This window comes from Balaenoptera musculus, chromosome 1 (genome assembly GCF_009873245.2).
Source record: "Balaenoptera musculus isolate JJ_BM4_2016_0621 chromosome 1, mBalMus1.pri.v3, whole genome shotgun sequence".
Classification (NCBI taxonomy): domain Eukaryota; kingdom Metazoa; phylum Chordata; class Mammalia; order Artiodactyla; family Balaenopteridae; genus Balaenoptera; species Balaenoptera musculus.
In genome coordinates this window covers 74,625,726-74,647,459 of record NC_045785.1, presented here as the reverse complement: position 1 = coordinate 74,647,459, position 21,734 = coordinate 74,625,726, and the positions used below count along the sequence as shown (strand labels likewise).

Here is a 21,734-nt window from a genome sequence, read left to right as displayed (position 1 = left end):
TTAGCTGTTTTTCTTTCATTGAATGTTTTGCAGACTTCAGAGCAAAGTTGTATGTTGAAAATGTGATGAAAATATGAGTTTATCATGGCATTTTATGACACAGGTAGTGGCTCCCTTACCTCCTAAACTCACCTGCTTCTTGCCTTCCCCGTCCCCACTCTCCCTGCACCAAGCTGCTGGGGCGTTGCTTGACTGCGGTCCTACATCTCTGCAGTGAAATTCCCGCTCCAGAGAACTCCCTGCTTCCCTTCTAGCCCAATGGTTCTTGGGGTGAGAGGTGCCAGTTTTGCCTGCACTTCCCCCACAGGGACAGTTGCAGTAACTGGAGACATTGTTGTTGTCGCAACTGAAGAAATGTTATTTGCACCTAGTGAGTAGAGGCCAGGGATACTGCCAAACCTCCCATAATACAGATGACAGCCCCTCACAGCAAGGATTTATTCAACCCCAAATGACAACAGTGCCAAGGTTGAGAAACCCTGTTTAGCTCCTCCATCCCAGCTCACCTTCACCTGCCTAACTCTTCAGGCCTAAAGTCAGAAGGAGCTTCCTCAGAAGCAGCTAGAATAGATGCCTTCCTGTGATTGCTTGTTCTCCTATGTCTGCTGCTTTTGACCAGTGATTCTTAACCCTGCCTGAGCATCTGTCCTTTTATAGTCACCGCAGGTCATTTTCACATGCAAGCCAGGCTGAGAACCCCTGCTCTAGGCTTGGGTTCTTCGGGCTAGTGGGTGGCAAAAATAAAGCAACCTGGGCATGTCCAAGCTTAGAATGCTGTTTTGCAAATGCTTGCAGGTCTTCATTCCTTTCTAAGGCACATTTGCTTGAGCAAGAGTTTTGATACTACAAAATAAAATATTCAAAGTCATCAGAAAAGTCTAATATCTTTTATTCTTGCATGATATTTGTTTAAAGCTAATAGATTTTTAAAAAGCTGGCTTTGTTTCTTTTTTATAAGAACAGTTTGTTTTTAAAAATTCAGACAATATGAAAAGTACAAAGACGAAAGTAAAAATCATCAGAACTCTGAACACCCAAAAAATGGATTGGTTACACGTCGGTGACTATACTTTCAGACAACTCAGAGCCCACGTAATATTTATGTAGTGACATATATGACATCTTAGAAAAATGGGACCATATATGTACTGTTCTATAACGTATTTTTTAACTCAGTATCATATTCTGTGTATCTTTCCTGGTCGATAAATATAGCTATACATCATCTCAACACCGAGAAGAGTGGTTCCTCCACTTTCTTCTTCTTTTACAAAATTGTCTGGGCTAGCTGTTTTAACCATATTAGCTTGGGTGAGGTGTGGTGAGGGCAGACACAGATCAAGAGAGAAAAAGCAGAAAGAGTTCCGCGGCTGTTATGCTCACAGTTACGGCGGGTGAGGGGTGAGGCTGGGGGATGCAGCTACCACGCAAGGCCGCTCAGGGGAAGCACTGGGGTAGGTTGTGAGGTGGGGAGAGACCCGTGGGCAGGAGCCTTTATTGTGATTCCTGCTGGAGGAGTGGGTGAGATGGGGTAGGCTGGCTTAGGACTGGCTAGGTGCATTTGAAAGTGGCACCCTGCAAAATTTGTGTTCACTGTGACTGTTAGAGCCTATTGTTGGGAGCTATCTCAAATCTCCGGATATTTTGGGGTGGACCAGGGTTTACCTGGGAACAACAGGTAGCCATTGTGTAGATGTCAAAGCATCAATTTACAGAACTTAAAAGTATAATTAATACACTATCCCAGAGTCTTTCCCTTATGATATAAACTTTAGAATAAGCTTGTCTATGTCTACAAAGAAGCTAGCTGGAATTTTGATAGGAATTGCATTAAATCTGTATATCATTTGGGGGAGAACTGACATCTTTGCTATGCAGGGTCTTCCAATTTATAAACGTAAGTCTCTATTTGTCTTCTTTGATTTATTTAATAAGTACTTTGTAATTTTCAGCATAGAGATCTCCACATTAGAGAGCAATTGTAAATGGAAGTCATTTTAAAATACATCCTGTCAATCTGTTTTCCACTCTTCTGCTGTGCTGCTTTCTCTAAAATTTCACCAATACTGGGAATTATTAATCTTTCTTTCGTAACCAATGTACAGGCAAAGAAGTACATTTAAAAACAAAATTTTTACATTTAAAAACAAAATTTTTAAAAAATGTACTTCTTTTATTTGTTTTTGGGCCATTTGTATTTCTACATTTATAAATTGCCAATTTTCTACTTAGACATTGTTTTCTTATGAATTTATAAGTTATTTGTGATTTAGAGGTACTGATGCACTGTCTAGTTTGTGTTGCAAATAATTTTTCAAATTAAAAAATTCTCATTGAACTAATGCATGCTTGGGTAATTGTTACATGCTTACACGGGAGTATACACAACTAAAAACTAAGTCAGCTGCATGCTTACAATTTGTGCACTCTACTGTTTGTAACACTTCAGTAAAAGGAGGATAATAAGTAAAGAAATGCATGTTTCCTGTAGTAATTCCAACAATACAGAGGAGTATGCAGTTGAAAGAATATTCTTTTATGCACCTCTTTCCCCTCTTTACTTGCTTAAAAGTAATCCTACTCACCAGAGGTTTGCACTACTTATAGTTTGATATTTATTAAGGACCTTTATCAAATTTTAAGGTGCATAGCACTTATTTCATTCTGTTTTCTATTGTAGTCATTTGGGTATATAGTTAATCGTCTTACTAGATTATATGTATTAAAAGCAGAGGCACTATATACTATGCTTCTTATAACCCTTCCTTGAACAAAGTAGGGATAGAAATAAATAAATATACTATTTTGGAATAATTTCCATAATTATTGACACATTATAGGAAACTAACATTATGAGGATCTACTATGTTTTGGACACTGTACTAGGAATTTTTTAATGTTCTATCTCATTTAATCATCACAAGAGCCATATAAGGTGGTTTTTCCAGTTATCTGTAGCTACGTAACAAACCACACCAAAACTTAACAGCTTAACGTAATGACAGCATTTACTTTGCTCAAAAATCTGGTCTCTGGCAGATCTTGGCAGGGATAACTCCTCTCTCTTCCACGCAGCATTAGCTGGGGTAGCTCGTTGACTCAGGGCTGGAATCATCTGAAGTCTCATTCATTCACATGCATGGTGGTTGACGCTGGCGTTTGGGTGAAACTTTACCTGGGGTTGTTGACTAGAACACCTACATGTGCCTTCTCCACGTAGCCTGGACTTCCTCACAACATGGCGGCTGGATTCTAAGAGCGAGTGTCCAGTGAGAGTGGGCCAGATGGAAGCTATATCCGTGTTCCCCTGTATGACCTGGCCTCAGAAGTCATGCAGTATCATTTCTGCTGCACTCTATTCTTTGAGGCAACCACAAAGCCCCATCCAATTTCAAGGGGAGGGGAAATAGAGTCTATCTTTTGATGGGGGTGTGGCAAGGGTTTTAAAGAGCTTGTGGGACCAGAAATATTGCTGCAGCCATTTTTGAGAATTCATTCAGCCACAGCAGAAGCTTGTCATGGTTAAATCTCTAAAGCTTGTAAGTGGCTCAGAATTCTGACTCCAAAGCCCTGATTCTGATCCAGATACTTCTCTTACTTTGTAACTTTGAAAACTATTAATATCACATTGTCAATTCTTTTTTTAGTCTCTAAAACAAGTTCTTGTGAGCACTGTTCATTTTTCCATAGAAGGACTACACATGAATTATTATTTTTAACAGGTGTGTAGGTACTATTCTGCTGCATTAGATACTAATTCATTTTAGAGCATTTTTGAATTCTTGGCAGCTTTTTATCCATGGAAGGGGAATAGCATTTTCCAGGAAGCAGAGGTAAGAGAGAGCACAGCACTTGTGGAGAACAACATGGATTGCAATGTCTGGAGGGGAAGTGAGGGAAGGAAAATCTGTAAGATTTAAAAAGCAAGCAGGCTGTGTCATAAGCGGGGAAAGAACTTAGACCCTATCCTGAAGCCAATGAGGGCCAGCCATTGAAAGGTTTTAAGTGGGGAAGTGATGGGGTTCAGATTTGATTTTTAAATGACCACTTTGGCTTTAGTGTTGAGTATCTAAAACATGAGATTTGGAGTAATATGTAAATCCCAATTCACCCACTTACTGAATAAGTTGGACTTTGCTTGGAATATAGTGTACTCTTTCAACCCATAGACACAGGTAATTTCCAATTTAAGAAAGTTTTTTTTCTTTTGATATCTTTAGTTATGGCTTTTTAAATTTTCCTAGTGTCTTATTAAATGTGCACAGATTTAAGTCCAATTCCTGATTGCCAACTAACAGTTATGCACATGTGTTCTAATGAGACTGTCCTCTCATTCATCTGACTTCATCAGGATGGGCTAGGCTATGAAGGGGTAACAAATAAACCCTGATGTCTTGGTGGTTTAATACAATAAAGGTTTATTTCCTGCCTGTGGGAAGTCCTAAACAGGTTGAGAGACTTTTCTCTGTTTTATAAATATGGCATCTGAATCACGTAACAGGGGAAGGTACAGTCAGAGGATTTCATGAGATGAGTTAAAGCAAAGCCTGGAAGTGGCTTCTACCATTTCTACCCACATCCTGTTGCCCAGAATTCAGCCACAGCCCCAACCTAACTGCAAAGGAAGCTGGAAAATACAAAGGTGCATGTGGATGTTTGACAAGCACTGGTGGTGTCTGTCACCCCCTCCCTGCACAGATGACTATGAGTCAATTAAAATTAAGATTCTCATAATGAACTGGTGCAGAATCTATTTGCTTCAAACCCTGTCTACAGTGTGTCATTTCCGGGGACTAGACCCCTCTGGATGCACAGCCGCATCACCAGGGCTCCCTAGTTAGAGCCCAGGTGTTTTTCTGGGGTTTACTCACTCTTGAGGCTGGAGAAGGGCAGACAAAGAAAATTCTGATAGTCTCAAAAAATAAAACCCATGCAGTTGAGTGACTGGCAACATGGTTCTCTGGTTGACGTGGATGGGGTTGAGAGGGACATACAAAATGCCTTCTGACCTCTTAAACAGGTAGCTCTCTTTCCTAAGATGATGTCTAATTTTCCCCTAAGTTTCAGACTTTAAGACCCATTTAATTTTTAAACCAAATCAATTGGCTACTAATACAGATAAATTGTTTATATTTGGTGGGGTAAGAGAATGGAATATCTTGGTTAGCTGAATATTAATTAAACACTATCAGGAATTATAATGTAATAAAAATATATTACAGTAAACATAAGTAAACTTGCTTTGATGATTCAAAAAATCACCTTACAGTTCTGAGATAGTTCACCATCTATTATTATTATTATTATTGTACATATTTATGTTTAAAGCAATTAGATTTTACAAGGAACTTTCATATGTTTTATCTGACTATAATCTTCATGATAATTCTGTGCAGTGGGAATTATTATCTTTATTTACTAGATGAAGAAATGGAGGATCAGAAAGCTTATTTGCCCGACATTACAAAGGTTGAGAGCGGCTGAGCTTAAACTCTACTTGGCTGTCTCTATACTAATGACCATCAGAAATGATTGTTCAGGGGACTTCCCTGGTGGTCCAGTGCTAAAGAATCCGCCTTCCAATGCAGGCGATGCGGGTTTGATCCCTGGTCGGGGAACTAGGTTCCCACATGGAGGTGGAGGGGCGGGCAGCTAAGCCAGCACGCCACAACAACTGATCTCACGCACCTCAGCTAGAGAGCCCGCGTGCCGCAAACTACAGATTGCACCCACTCTGGAGCCTGCGTGCCACAACTAGAGAGAGAAAACCGGCACGCCACAGCTAGGGAGAAGCCCGCGCGAAGAGCCGGTGCGCCGCAACGGAAGATCCCGCATGCCGCAACGGAAGATCCCGCATGCCTCAACGATGATCCCGCATGCCTCAACGATGATCCCGCATGCCACAGCTAAGACCCGATGAAGCCAAAAAAATAGAATAAATTTTAAAAATATATATTAAAAAAAAAGAAATTATTGTTCCGTCCAGCAGACATGACTGTCTGAATCCTACTGATATTTGGATGGACCTTGAAATTGGTCACTAATAAAAAATCCCTAATAATAAGACATTTTTTTGTGTTTTGTTGTCAAAAGTGTTCATTGCCAAACTAGAGCACATTGAAGTTCTAGTTATTGGTTAGGTTTCTGGATAATTGAGATAATGTATTCTGTTTTGTTTTTTTTTTTAATTTGTTATATTTAGATCCATACAGTCAGGAGACTTCATTAAAAGTGAAAAATTATTATCAGTTTCAGTGATTAATTTAGCTTGTTTATTCAGGCTGAAATAAAGCAGACACCTGCCATATATTAGATTTGATTTAGAGTTGTTTTCTTTTTTTAGAGTGGTTTTTTAAAAGAGAATTATTCTTCTTAAAAATATGGCTTCTAAAAAGCACTGGAAGATGTATCTTTAGTTGACAGGGAAGAATATGAAATGTATTTCATATCTTCTTTCCTTCTCCTCTTTAATAAAAGTATAAAAACAGTCTAGAATATCACATGCACAGGTGACTTAGAGAAACCTTATTTTCTGTCCTTTTAAGTTTAGAATGTTGGCATTATTGCAGAGAAACACAACCTATATTATTTACCATACTCGCTGCATATATTTTTAGTGTCATATTTGTGAACCACGAAGCATTTGGAAGCAATTACACAATTTTTTTAAACCATCAATTGCCCAGTAGATTTCCATGGCTGGTTTCTTTGATGTTTGGGATTCTACTCTGATGGTGCGAAGTTGTTTTACATGAGCCTGTGACCCTCAAACAGTTCACCAGCCATGGAAGGAGTGAGTTCATCACACAGGGTTTAATTTGCCCTTCACTGAGATATTTAATTTCCGTCGCGGGGGCCTTGCTCAGTCACATAGTATCTGACCTGGCAATGGCAGCCTAGCAACTGGGTGCAGAGAAGCTACCCCAAGCAGGCTCTGGGGTGCAGGGCACAGGGAGATGTTAATTATTTACAGTGGTGGATTAGTGAGGCTGTGGAAGTGTGCCGGGGCCAACGTGTGCTAGAGTCAATGGCCTTTTCCTCCAAAGCACACACACACAATGTGTTTATCTGAGGGCCTGAAAATACACTGGTTTAATTATGCAACGTTTCTTGGTGGGTAAAAAGCAGTTTGTACAGCTGAATGATAATTAAATTTAGGCTAAATAAATCAAGTCTTATTAGAATGATTAATTTTCAGAATAGCCATAAGCATTTTAGTTCTACAAAAAAGAAAGCTACCATTCAGATTTTAAATACTATGTCTAACATGTCTCGTGCTAAAATGATCATAGGTTAATATTAAACGAGGTGTGCAGAGCCCCCGCTTAGGTCATATTTGGGAGTGAGAGACATTCTCATTATGGTTAATAATAACAAAAATGGGGACTTCCCTGTGGTCCAGTGGTTAAGACTCTGCACTTCCACTGCAGGGGGCAAGGGATCGATCCCTGGTAGGGGAACTAAGATCCCACATGCTGCACTGTGCGGCCAAAAAGTAAAATAATAATAATAATGATAATAATAACAAAAATGTGAAAATGAGAGATTATTACATAGGACAAAGAGGAAACACTATGGTTTCTCTGGTGTGTGAGTATGTACACCTGAGACTAAGCAAGAAAAAGAGGCACCATTTATTGAGAACCAACTATATGCCAGATGTTTTACATACACTTTTGTTGTAGGAAGTAGGTATGATTATTATCCCCATTTTACAGATAATGTAACCAAGACTTGGGGGACAGAACAGTTTGCTCCGGGTGAAGAAGCTGGGATTAGCACTCCGTTTTGCTAGGATCTCAAGACCCCTTTCTTTCCACTATACTGTACACCAGACCAAAAGACCTAAGTGCAGACAAAGAAGACTGGGTTGACCCACAGCGCAGTAGGGGAAAGGGCTAGAGCCGTGGGAATTGAAAGGAGACACAACACCAAGCTCTGTTTTCATTCACACCCAATATTCCTACACTTTCAGCCAGAGCTTTCCAGCTTGAGTCTCAACTGTGTTCTCTGCTGGGATTCAGCAGACCTTGCCTGCCAAATGGAGGATCCGAGCCAGAGAAAAAGGCATTTGTTGGAGGAGCTGAAGAGCCTTGGAGAGAACTCATCCCAGGAAAGGAGGAGGCAGCACAGTGAGTGTGCCCAAATTCCAAAGCCTCAGTGAGCGTGCTGGGTGGTCTGAGACTCACCCTACCCGGTTCTCTTTCCTCCCCTCTCTCCTTCCATGGGTACCAGACCTGCATCGAGGTCTGAGGGCTCTCCCTGGCATCTCCTGCTCAGTCTCCCAGTAAATCTCTTGCACATCTAGTCCTGCCTTGGTGTTTGCTTCTTGCTGGAACTTAACTAACACAGAGGCACTGACCCAGAACCTTCCTCCATGTCACAGGCCATTAGCATCTCTAGCACATTGGGAAAAGGGAGTCTTGAGTGCCTTGTGGTTGTGGGCTTGTTTTTAAACATATGACTGTACCTTCATGCCTGGGACTACAGGACACACCTGGAGGGGCTTTGCAGAAGGATGAGATACCTGTTAAGCAGGTGGGGCAAGATCCCATGAAACGTGGGCTATGGCTATGTGATCCCATTGGGGGCCATAGGCTGGTGAGATGACGAGACCTGGAAAAACTGAGGTTATAAATACACAATAAAAATATCACACTCAACTGATAATAACTGCTATCATAGGCAAGATGAACCCTACATTTAGTTTCTATAGCAAGAATATTATAATAATATTGTATTTATAAATTATATAAAATAGTAACAAAACATATTTACTGCTTGCTATATGCCAGATCATGCTAAGCTCTTTACTTGATAACCCTAAGGGAGACGCTTATTCAATATCTTCTATGCTAAGAAAACCTTGCTTTTGCTTGAGACAACAATGCACCAGCCCCAGGTAACTCCTGTTCTCTGTAGTCCCACCTTCTTTTGCACTAAGAGGTGGCCACACCTCTGTCCAGGAGACCGAAGCAGAAGTCGGCTAGGGTTGGGAGGTGGGGGGCTGGGTTAGGAAACATGCTTCTCCTAGAAGACGATAGGGCAAAACCCCTCACCTTCTTCAGGTCTTTGCTCCAATATCACCCTCCCAGTATGACCTACCCTGAACACTCTGTTCAACTATATACTTCAATAAAAATAAGTAAATCAAAAAAATTATAGAGCTTGGTACATAGCAGGTACTCAAAACATTTTTTCTCTTTATCTTTGAGGGAACACGTGAAAATAAAACAGGGAAAATTGCTGGAGAAAGCACAGACCAGCAAGCACAAATGCCCTGGGATAGGAACATGCCTGGCATGTTGGGTGCATAGGAGTCTGGCATGATGGGTGGTGTGATGAGCGGAGGAGAAGGAGAGATGAAACCAGGGTGACAGCGGAGGGCCTGACCACACGAGGGCTTGCAGGTCCAGGAAAGTTTTTGGCTCCTACTCCTACTCCTAGTGAGCTGGGAAGCCGAGGAGGAGCTCTGAGCAGAATGACAGCCTCTGGCTTCCATTTAAAACCACCACCTGGCTGCTGTTGAGAGAGACTGAAGGGAGAACTGTCAGGCCACTGTGAAAATCCCAGCTGGCAATGATGGCGGCTTGGACCACGGTGGTAACAGTAAGGAAGGAGAGACATGATCAGGTTCTGGGTGTATTTTGAAGGTGTAGTCAACAGAATTTGCTCACAGTTTGGGCATGGATTGTGAGAGAAAGAGAGAAATGAAGGATGACATCAAGGTTTTTGCCCAAGCAACTAGAAGCAAGGTGATTGGGAGGACTGCAGGAAGCATGGGTTTTGGAGGGAAATTCAGGCACTCAATTTTGGACGTGTTTAAATATGAGATGCATATTATACACCCAAGGAGAGACATTAAGTACTCATATGAATATACAGTGCTTGATTTTACGGGAAAAGTCCAAGCCAGGGATAGAGGTAGTATATAAAGCTATGAGACTGGATGGATTCACCTAAGCCATGGGTGTGGATTTAAAAAAAAAAAAGGGAAGAAAAAAAAAGTTCAAATACAAGGATGAGCCCTGGGACATTCCAGTAATGACAGTGACATGTGTGGGGCACCACCACCTTACATGCAGGTGCTCATTTGCCCTTATAAAATGTTACAAGGTAAACACTCTCAACCTGCCTCCATAGACAGGGAATGTTTCACAGCTATACGTCATCTGTCCAAAGGCACACAGATGGTTAAATGCTACTACCTACCTGACTTTTGTGTACATAGTTGTTTTTTTTTTTTAATATTTACTTATTTATTTGGCTGCGCCGGGTCTTAGTTGCAGCACGCGGGATCTTCTTTGCTGCGTGCAGGATCTTCAGTTACAGCATGTGAAGTCTTAGTTGCGGCATGTGGGCTCTAGTTCCCTGACCAGGGATCGAACCCGGGCCCCCTCCACTGGGAGCCTGGAGTCTTAGCCACTGGACCACATTTTACCTCCTGTAGCAACTTAACTTATAAACCTTGGCATCATCCTTTGTCTTCCCTTCCCCACCCAATCAGCCTTTCATTTTTATTTTCACATTAAGCTTCAGGACAGGGTGCCCTAATCTTTCACCTTGAACTATTACAACTGTCTCCTAATAGGATTTCCTGCCTTGAGACTCTCCCACTCTAATCCATTCCTTATCTTCCTGAGTATAAAGCTGATCGTGTCACCTTCCTGCTTAGCCCTTCCATTAATTCCCCATTATCTGCAAGCTCTAATCCAGCTTCTTTGGTTTACGGGAGCCTTCACCACCTGGCTCCAAGCTGCTTCTCCAGTCTCATCTCCTGCCACTCTCCCCGCAACCCACCTCTCACGCTAGTCACTTTCCTGTGACGTTGAATCTGTTATTGAGATACATCAAGCTCTTTCACAACTCAGTTTCATACACTCTTTCCTTTTTGTGCCCACACTGGGTAAACCTTCAGTACAATATTGACTAGAAGACACGACAGTGGGCACCATCTCGTTCCACACGTCTGAGGAAAACTTTCAGCTTTTCACCGTTAAGTATAACGTTTGTTGTAGGATTGTTTTAGCTACCCTGCATCCGATTAAGGAAGTTTCCTTCTTTTTGTAATTGCAAAGAATTTATTGTTTTATCATGAGTGGATGTTGAATTTTAGGGAATGTTTTTCTGCATTTTTTTGGTATCATAAATTCCCTCCTTTAATCAAATATCGATTTATTTTCTACTGTTAAATTTACCTTATATTTCCTGGATAAATCCAACATGATCTTCATGTGTTATCCATTTCTATGCGTATATTTCTGGATTCCATCTGCTAATATTTTGTTGAGCACATGGCCTGACAATCTGTGCAGTGGCCCAGTGGGAGCACTTTTTGGTGAGGTGACCACAAGCAACCTGATAATTAGGAGCAAAGTTTGAGCTCCACTTCTGTCTGGGATTAGGGGCTCTGAATGGATGTCAGCTGAGGACTGAGGGTGGATGTCTGAAGCTCTGTATTATATAGGAAAATGAAAATTTCATTATCAATAGCTTTTATATTCAGTACAAAGTTTAGTACATATTCAGTCCAAAAAATAGAAACAGATCTTATTGTTTAATTCAAAAGTTTTAATAGCAGTGAAATAAAAGCTTGACATGCGTAAGTAAACCTTTTTCATGTTTAGTTTTGCTAGTTCACCTTACATAAAAAATGATGAGTAAAGTCCCACAAAGCCCTCAAAACACCCCTAGAGAAAGCTTTTCTATATCATTTCCATGTACGACATTGTCTCTTTCACTTTGATTAGACCAAGATGGATGAGGATGTCCTTTTCCAGTTCCAAATAACTCTCGTAGTCCATTTTCAATTCGGCTTCCAGTTGTTCTTTTGACTTCTGATACGTTTTCTAGGGGGGAAAAAAAGCAAGTCATTTGTATAAAACTCTGGCAGCTAGAGAGACCAAAGGCTGGGAAGGGTCTCTTTTTGAACGGCTGGCCCGGCTGCCGATCTCCGGAAGGGCCGTGAGGGGCGGGGCAGGAGGGCGTCTCTTGCACAGTCGGGGGGAGGGGCTGCGGGCTCGGAAGGGGAGGGGCAGAGATGAGCGGAGCGGTGTGTGCGGACTCAAGGCGTCTCCTGGCGGTGGGGCTGACCCAGTCGGCTGATGGACTGGATGTGGGCTCTCGGGGGCAGGGGCAATCCAGGCTGGCCTACAAGCTCCTGCCACTGATGGAGGGAGGAGCACATTGAGAGGGGAGAGAATAACAATGAAGGGCATTTATTCAGCTAATTTACCCAACACCACTTGCTGAATAATCTGAGTCATCTGTTTTGTTCTTTGATCTCTCAGTGTTCGCCTGAGTACTGCTCTGGTTTAATTATTGTGACATTTTAATTGATTGTAATATCTGCTAGGGCAGTCATTACGATTTTTAAGATTTTGTTTTTTCTCATCTGTGTCTTCTTTCAGATGAACTTTAGGGTCACTTCATCTTGGTGTGTCATCCTGTGTGGCTTTTGTTCTTTCTCCTCTTGTCCTGTCCCCATCCTAATGTCTTCCCGTGCCTTCTGATCCCTTGTCACAAAGCCCTGCCTCTGTGGATTCCATCAAAGGGACCAGAACAGTATTATTTTTAATTTAATTTTTATTTATTTATTTATTTTTGGCTGTGTTGGGTCTTCGTTGATGTGCACAGGCTTTCTCTAGTTGCAGCGAGCGGGGACTATTCGTTGCGGTGCACGGGCTTCTCATTGCAGTGGCTTCTCTTGTTGTGGAGCACAGGCTCTAGGCGCTCGGGCTTCAGTAGTTGTGGTGCAAGGGCTTCAGTAGTTGTGGCACGTGGGCTCTAGAGCGCAGGCTCAGTAGTTGTGGCGCATGGGCTTAGTTGCTCCGCGGCCTGTGGGATCTTCCCGGACCAGGGATCGAACCTGTGTCCCCAGCATTGGCAGGCAGATTCTTATCCACTGGACCACCAGGGAAGCCCAAGAACTGTATTTTATTCTAGTTTCTTTAGAGAATAATTTGCAAGAGGTATTTTCCTCTTTTGAATATTCACAATGACTGATGTTCTCTTCCCCTTCCTCTGCCATATTCTTTCCGCATGTTTGCTTTTCCCCCTCTCTTAATATCTCTGCTTTCTCAGATTCCTCATGTCTAATCATTATGACTGCTCCATAGCACTGTGAGGATTAAATGAATTATTAAATATGGCAGGTCCTCAGAATGGTGCATGCACCCAGTAAACACTTGTTAGCTACAATAACCAATTCACAAAAAGAGCACCACTTGATAAGGTGAGAGTAGAAAAATGTTATTCTTCTAACCTTTGTCCTTTACAACATATGTGACAGATTCCGTAGCATTTCCTATCATTTTTAGGTATTAGAAATAGTGTCGTTTTCAGGTGTTTGAAGACCCAGGCCAGTCCAATATCCAAGTGAAGGCTGCCCCTTGTGGCCCCCACTGCAATGCTCCCCTGTGCACCTCCAGGCTCTTTCTGTAGAGATTGCCTCACCCCACTTAGAAAGTCCTTTGGGGCGCCTGATTTGAGCCTAGCTACTTTCAAGTTTCCACCTGGCCCCAGGAAAACTCACCACCCTCACTCTGCCATCAGTACAAGTTCATTGCCCCTGGTCCTCTCTCCACCCGTCTGTCAGAGCAGTTTAAGCCAATCTTTTGCCTGCAGACTTTCCAGCCATAGGAGTCAGGTCCCTGTCCCTGAGTTTCCTAAATTCTCCCTGGACATTCTGCTCTGGTCCCTTGGTAACTCCTAGCCCTTGGATTTCTGTGGCTCAGGAAGCCTACTGCCAGGTGGATGAGGCCAACGGTCCATCCTGGCCAGCAACCTATCTCTAGCAGTGCTTCTCCTGAAGGTCTCCTCCCAGAGTCTGGGCGGTGTTGCAGAAGTGGGAATGGGGAATACACAGCGCTCCAACACCTCTCTCCAAAAAAAAATTCCCCTTTTCCAACCTTCTTCCCCATAATTCTTGCCTCCCTTGTGTAGCCTGGAGTGTGGGCCATTGACTAGGGGTTGCAGAATTCTTTTGAATCCTTCCGTCTTCTCTGTCCCATAGAGATGACATAATGAATCATATGGAAACTGCTACTTTTCTCAGTTTCGGGTCTCCAGCTGAAATTCCAGTTAGGAAAATTCCCATTTTAAGTGCTGTTAGAGCTGTAATTACTATTATTTTTCAATAAGTGAGTGGTATCCAGATTCAATGTTTGTAAAGAGATGGGTATATGATTTCCCTCAGATGTGTGGGTTGAAGTGCACAGCCTAATCCCTGCCAGTCGGGGGGCGCTCATGAAAACCAGCCTTGCTGGACGGATGTGTGATCATCCCCTGCCCTCGGTAATAATACTAATAGTGGACACTTCCTATCTGCCAGTTACTGGCTAAGTGCTGTAAATATTTCAACTCATTTAATCCCCACTGCAATCCTCTGAGGTTGTTAGTTTGTTCCCATTTCCCCTATTATCAGCAGTTGCTTGTAAGGAGATACTTCTGACTAACATTAGTTATTTTTCCTTGGTGACCCTTTTCATTTTCTAAATGTAACAGAGGAGCCCTTTTAAATGTATTCACTTATCCGCAGTCTAGTTCAAGAGAAAACTTGACAAGTGGTAGCTCTACTTTAAGGAGGGTACTATGTCAAATGGAAATGAAGTTACAAGAAGGTGGAAAAGTTTTGGGAACTCAAAAGCATCATATCATTCCAAGATATGATTATTATAATATTCAAGTTTTTAAAAAGTACTTCACATTGTAAATTATTTTTGGATTATCCACAATTCTATGTGGATAATTAGCTGTCACTATGCTATTTAAACACTCCTAGTAATCGATGATTGCTGGTGTAGGAAAGGGTGGCAGATTATCTCCCATGGCAGAATTTCACACAGTGTTTGTGGTTGTGCAAAAGAACAGACCAAGACCAAGTTTTTTTTTTTTTTGTAGCAAAAGAAAACAAAGAAAAGTTAATTAACTGGTGTTCTTTTCTACCTTGTCACCACTAAACAATGTTTTGAAATGATGCTCCCTCTGTTTTTGTTCCACTAATTCGTATATATCAATGCGATAATGTTAATCTATTTGCTAATGCAGTACATTAAAATATTTCCACATGCTTGTGCTTTTAATCGAGACCTAGGGTCTTACATGAGCAATTACATTGGAGGAGGCTATATATTTGGCTATAAGGAAACAACAGGCGGTGATGAAATTGTTGGTGACAAAAGGGCAAGGAAGGGAATGAGCAAGAGACAAGCAGAAATATGGACTGAGATGACCTCAAGTGAGAAAGAAAGAAGAGCTGAATTCACAGAATATTTCAAGGCCCCAAATGCCAGTGGTCAAGGGAAGACCAACAGAGTGATGGAATTCACATCAAACAGAGAGGCTGAGGAAGAGGATGGGGGCTTCAGAGATTTAGGTTCCTTTCTGGTAGATTTTAAGATGGATGGATGTGTCCTGTACCAAATACTCCTCTATTGCAAATTTCACAGTTCTAGTTTATTACAGTAAAATTTACATCTATTTGTCTGTCTCTACACACTAGCTCCCACTTAATGACAGTTTACTATTTGTCAAGTTACCTAACTGAAATCTTTACAGTAATCCTAAAAGGTTGTTATTAGTATTCCCATTTTAAAAGCAAGAGAACCAAAGCTCAGCAGACACAAACCTTGCTGTAGATTTCATAGCTCGTAAGCGGTAGAGACGGGACGAGCGCCCACGCGTCAATTCATAGTCCTCTCTCTTTTGCACTGTTTTAATGCATTATTCACTAGATGATAAAATTCTATGAAATGAAAGCATTCGAATTTGAATCTTTGTATCTATAATTGGTATTTAGATACCACTGTATCTAAAGGCCTTTGAAACAGAGAAAATTTCAGAAACTTAAATTGGGTAGAATCTCACTAGGTGTGTCCAACTGGTTGCTCTGACTCATAGTAAGCTAGAAAATCAGAGAAATGCCCCCTTGACTCCCATCCGAACAAGAGAAGAATGTAAAAAGGCATAATTTTTCTATTAAAATTGTGGAATAAGCCAAACAAATATATTCTCAATGGCATTAGAGGAAAGCAATTTTTGTTTCTGAAATTTAACTTACAACTTTTTTCTTCTCCATTTCCAGCTCCATTTCTTTCTTTTCTTCTTCCCGAATTTTTTTGCGCTGTTCTACATATTCCAGATGCTTGACTTCTCTTTCAAAGTAGTGGCTTATACTTGATACCTGTTAGAAACACAGGCCCATGAGAGGGGGACCTACATGGAAGCCCCCATGTTCTTTATGAGGCTCTGAAGAATTTCTGCTGCTTGTAAGTTATTAGCTATATTACCTGCTTTGGGATAATGCCCACAGGCCCACTATCAGAGGAACTAGCTAATTTGGGGGCTACTGGGCTAAGGTTTAGGGGCCTGCGAATTGAGGGATGGCAGGAAAGGAGTGGGATTGGAAGGAGAGAGCTGCAAAAAATTGCAATTTTGTAGGAGAAATATTCAGGGATTGCTCCCACCCACCTTTTTTCCTTCTCACTTTTAAGACTGAGGGAAGTTTCACATCATCAAACAAACTTGGAAAACCCAGATGAGGATGTCAATGGAAACCCTAAAGGGACTGGAATCAGAGCTGAGTTCCTGGTCCCCTGGAGAGTTTAGCGTGTGGACGTAAGAATAGAAGCAGGGAAGTCAGCAGAGACCTTGGGCAAGGCCACCAAGGGAAGGAAAGTTTTTTGCCTACCAGTAACTAGGGTGATGTTGTTGGGACTTGCAACAGATTGCAATCTATATGTTTAATGTTGGTTGTATACATATTTATGTATTTCTACATATTGATCTTCTTTTTGTAACCTAATTATTAACACTGCTTGAAACCCTTGGGTGGTGTGCATGGAGGGGCAGAATACTGCCACTTCAGACCTGCTGCCTGCAGCACACCAAGCTGGGGAAGGACGGGTGGAGGCTGGCAATGGAGAGATGCATAAAAATGTCAGCTGGGCCCTCTGGGAATGATAGCACTGAAATAAGGGTCCCACGCTCAGGTTACAACGTGAAAATAACATCTTATGATTATGAATCCCCAAATCAATTCCTCTCTGAATCTGGGCTTCATTTACTTGGCTTTTCTTTTGCTGCATGCTTGCTTTTTTTCCCTAGCTTTAGGCCATTTATCTCATAAAACAGAAATACATTCCCTTATTTTTTTAAATTTTTATTTTATATTGGAGCATAGTTGATTAACAATGTTGTGTTAGTTTCAGGGGTACAGCAAAGTGATTCAGTTATACATATACTTTAATCTATTTTTTTTTTCAAATTCTTTTCCCATTTAGGTTAACATCCCCTTATTTTTGACTGCATGATTCTTTTGTTCTCTTATAGAGCAGAAATGCTGTCATTTCTGAACATACTTCTAAAACATGCCTCAGCAGTATCTGATCACGTAAATCCTCAAAGCCAAAAGTTACTAACCTCACTGGTGGAAGGGCGACTTAGTGTCCAAGGAATTTCCAATATATGCAATGTTCCATAATAATCAGCTATGGCTATAAATTGCTGCTTAGCTGAAAGATTAAAAAAATGGGGGAGAAAAACAACTCTGCAATCAGAAAGCCATTTTAGAGGTTAAACATGTACTGTGTTTTTGTTTTGTGATTTCCCAAAGGACCTGTTGTGGTTACAATGATCTTGGCATCTTCATCAGACCTTCATGACTGGAGACCGTATTCACACGTAAAAGCCATTTTTCCAGTTGGTGAAATGAAGGCTGAGACCCTGAGTCTTTGTCAGCCACCCTGCTCACCCCCAATCATGTTTTCTCAGCCTCTATATAAGGAGTGTGGCTCCTAGCTGAGATTGACCCTCTCTGACTGGATCCACTGGGCAGATGTGAAAAGAAAGCAGGGACAATACATGGAAGATTTTCAAAGAAAAATCACGATGCGAATTTTCACCAAAGACATAGTAAGGGCTAAAGGATGCCATTATTCAGATGAATTTCAAAGACACAGCCAGAACCAGTTTTCTTATTATAAAAACAAATTGCTTCCTTTGATCATTTAAAATGGATATAAAACACAAATGTGTTTGAAAATTTTAATTTTCTCTCTCATCAACTTTTTTCTTCTCATTTTCAGCAGGTCTGGTTCAAATTGCTAAATCCTAGACTTGTAATCCCTGGAGGTATAAAAAAGCAATGTTTTATAGCAAAGGCGGGAAAACACACTTTGGTGACACATACGGCCAAGTAGTAGTAGTCAGACTCTGACACTCTTAGAGATTCTGAAGACTGTGTTTCTAAATGTAATGTTTCTTCTGAGAAAGAAATGAATAGAAAGACAATTTTATGCCTGCACATCTTTGGAAACAAAGGGAAACTTCTCTGAAATGAAGCAAATATACACTGAATTTGGGTAGAAAGTATTACTTGGGTGAAACAGAGAAATTGGGACAAAGGATATAAATTACTTTTCCATCGACACATTCTTAAATTTCTGCTTGCTCTGTTATACATTATCTTTTTCCTCTTAATTAGTTTAAAAGTTATAGTTTAAAGAGATATATGAACCCGCAGAGTCATTTGATCTCAAGAAGGAAATTGCTTGATATTGTCCAGTGGAGGGCCATAAAGTGACAAAATATTGAAAATTTGTGACGTAATGAAAAATTAAAGGTACAGAACTTATTCTATTTGGAAAAGAAGCAGCAAAAAGTAGCAAAGACTTAGGGTTCACCCTGTGATTTAGGGACCTGGAGAGGGTGAGAAGGATGCTTTTTATTGTGTGGTTCAAAATCAGCCTCTGCTTGACATACTAAAATGTGTCTCAGAAATAACTGTTGATGAAGAAAATAGTGAGAGAAACTCAGGTGGTATCCAAAATTTGAAAAGGGAAAGGAAGGGGAATGATGGGAAGGAAAGAGAAAGGAAGGGAAGAGATGGAATGGGAAGAAAGATCTTGAGAAGAAACATCAGAGGCTTTCCAGTTGAACGTCAAAATGTTCCTAAGCTAGCCCCAAAAGGCAAAATGACTTAGCTCATTCAATCAGAATTAACATACCAGAAAAGGTCCAGGGTTTGATGTACGTGATCATAGTTATACAGATGTTTTGTGACTGGGCTGGTTCGTGGGTTTTCTCCAGAAGGTCCCAGATATCGATGTATCCATCTTCTCGGCCAATGTAAAAGACTCCAGGCCTTGTCAGGGACCAGTGCCCTGAGGTGTACCTTTTTGGTGCACAGGATGACTGAAGGAGGGGTCCAGTCTAAATATAAATTAAAAAAAACCAAATTAAAAGCTTTTGTTATTATCTGAGGGATATTCACAATGATTTTTTAAAAGTAAAACTCAGATGGCTATGATCATATAAAAGATCAAACCTTCCAATCGAGCTATTTATGGTTTAATAATCCAACTGCTGCTAAATCCCATTGCTATTTCTATGGAGACTGACGGACACCGGATAAGTAAAGATTATAAGCAAATTTTGCCTATATCTTTATTCTCCTGTCGGGTGCCTGCTCACCATGGAAATAGCTCTGGTGGGCAGGAAAAGGAAATGAAAAGTAATTCTATCTGTGAGCTGCATCCAATGGCTTATTAATATTATTTGGGAGAGATTCTGGACCACCAAAGCAACATAAGATCATCTTATCTTTTCTCTATTTTGGGGTAATTTGCCTTCTTTGGGAGGTTTTCATAGAGACTGAAGATCAGAATGTGCTCTCTTCCTATCGTCATGCTACGCCTGGGCTCATTCACCTACTTACATCTGGACTAAACTAAGCCATGGAGCTGCCTTCCACCCTTCCATACATGCAAACAAAACCTTCCTACAGGGAACCAAGAAGATCACCAATTCATGGACTCCTTAGAGGCAACAGGCCAAACCTGTTCTTGCTCAGCTCCTTCAGTTTTGGTGGATAACCAGGTTCCTGACCCCTGCATGGTCTTTGGACAATCTTGCCAAAATTTCTTTTGTCTTTCTCTTTAACTGCAAAACTAATGCTTGCTTGTTGTAAAAAAAAAAAAAAAAATCATACAAAAGTACATTGTTATAAAATAGAAGTCCTTTTGTGGATGGACACTTAAGGAGTTTTCAACTTTTTTCAATGACAAACTTGTACATATATTCACACACATTATTTTTTTGAGTATTCCTGTAAGTTAGAGTCCCAGAAATAAAAGGAAAAAAAAGTGTTAGGTCGAAGAATACATATATTACAGCTCTGAAATATATATATATATATATATATATACACACATACATATATATATATATATATATATATACATACTTTTTTACAGATTTTGGTAATTTTCTTAAGTAGCTCATGAGAGGGACATATCATACTGATTTTCCCATGCCCTTGCTTCACTAGATTTTACCAGTCTTTCTAGTTTTTGGCAGTTTAGCTTCTGTCTGCCTGGACCCAGGCCCTGTCCTAATCCGGACCACTGGATTCTTGGCACCGTCTCACCTTGACCCATGCACGTCTCTGCCTGCCTGGTGACGGACCCCTTAGCTTTCCTAGTCCCACTTTCTGAACCTGCTGACAAATTGCCCGGTGCAAGAGCAGTGACAGACCCATTGCTTCTCCTTGGACTTCGTGCCATAATCAGCATCCCATCTTGTATTTTAAGCAGAGGGAAAAACATAAATCAAGGGAACTGCCCATGATATACACGATATTTCGAAGAAAAGACTGTTTGGTTTCAGAGAACAAAAGACTTGTAAATGTTTCCTTCCCTCAGGAAAGAAAAGCAAATGGTTGTGTTTTCCAAAGGCTTGGAGTGGTTCTGCTGACAGGCTGGGGCCCAGGGCATCTGTTCCAATTTCTCTAAAAAGTGTCCCAAAGGCATTGTTATGTCAGAACGGTCTGTTATTCCTATTGTTTTTCTCAATAACAAAGGACCACACACCCACTCCTCCATTTTGCAGGCAACTTACCATAATACCTTCTTTCCAGATGGCCACGTTCCAACCCCCAACAGTGAGGATAATGTCCTTGTAAAAAGGTGATCTCTGAACGGTGTGGACACCTCCATCATGGACCGTGTAGAGGCTCACGGGCTTCTTTGCTGTTGGAGTGGAAAAGGCCATTTCACATTTTATAACACTGTTTACATTCCTGCAATGAAGAATGGGCAGACCTCCGATGGACAGATAGGTCCCGATCAATGAGGTCCAAGAGTGGAGAACCAGAGGTCAGCTGGGGTGAATGAATCTGTCAAGGCACAACTCCTCCTCTTTTTTATGGACAATCCAGGGAAATTCCCATCAAGGCTACTTTTCAGGCTCAAAGGAACACTTCCTGTTCTTATTCATTCACTCATTTATTAGTCTATCAGTTAGTCAATAGTATATATTGTTAGTCAATAAATAATTGTGGGTTGTTTTTATGTACCAGGTACTGTAGATGGATGGGTAAACAATGGTTAATAAACAAACATGATCTGTCCTCTCGGACCTTACAGTCCAGTGGAAAGACAGATACTCAACAAACAAATCCCAAGGTATATAATAAAAAAAATGTGAAAAGTATTATGAAGTAAAAAATATCACAAGAAAGAATAACAAGGGACATTCGTAATTTAGGCTGAATGGTCAGAACAGGCTTCTCTGAAGATGAGTCATTTAGGCTTGAGTTTGGCACGGGAAGATTGTGGTGTGGAGTAGCATTCCAGACAGGAGGAGTAATACACACCAAAGTCCTGAGAAGTGTTTAGTGCATTTATTATTTTGAGGAAGGCAATAGGACTGGAGTTTGATAATCCCAGGGTGAG

The 21,734-nt window shown here is 41.0% G+C and overlaps 1 protein-coding gene across 3 annotated transcripts in view; it reads right to left on the bottom strand.

Moving 5' to 3' along the window:
- Positions 1-11,586: 11,586 nt before the first annotated feature.
- DNAI3 (dynein axonemal intermediate chain 3) overlaps positions 11,587-21,734 on the bottom strand; it is a 103,173-nt gene continuing 93,025 nt past the window's right edge. For all 3 annotated transcript variants that reach the window (XM_036870826.1, XM_036872276.1, XM_036871519.1), the window contains 5 exons: positions 20,899-21,029; positions 19,008-19,212; positions 17,422-17,513; positions 16,061-16,183; positions 11,587-11,849 (listed from right to left, as the gene is read on the bottom strand). In XM_036870826.1, the coding sequence (XP_036726721.1) occupies positions 11,706-11,849; positions 16,061-16,183; positions 17,422-17,513; positions 19,008-19,212; positions 20,899-21,029 (695 nt within the window). In that variant the 3' untranslated portion in view covers positions 11,587-11,705. The remainder of the gene's footprint in view (positions 11,850-16,060; positions 16,184-17,421; positions 17,514-19,007; positions 19,213-20,898; positions 21,030-21,734) is intronic.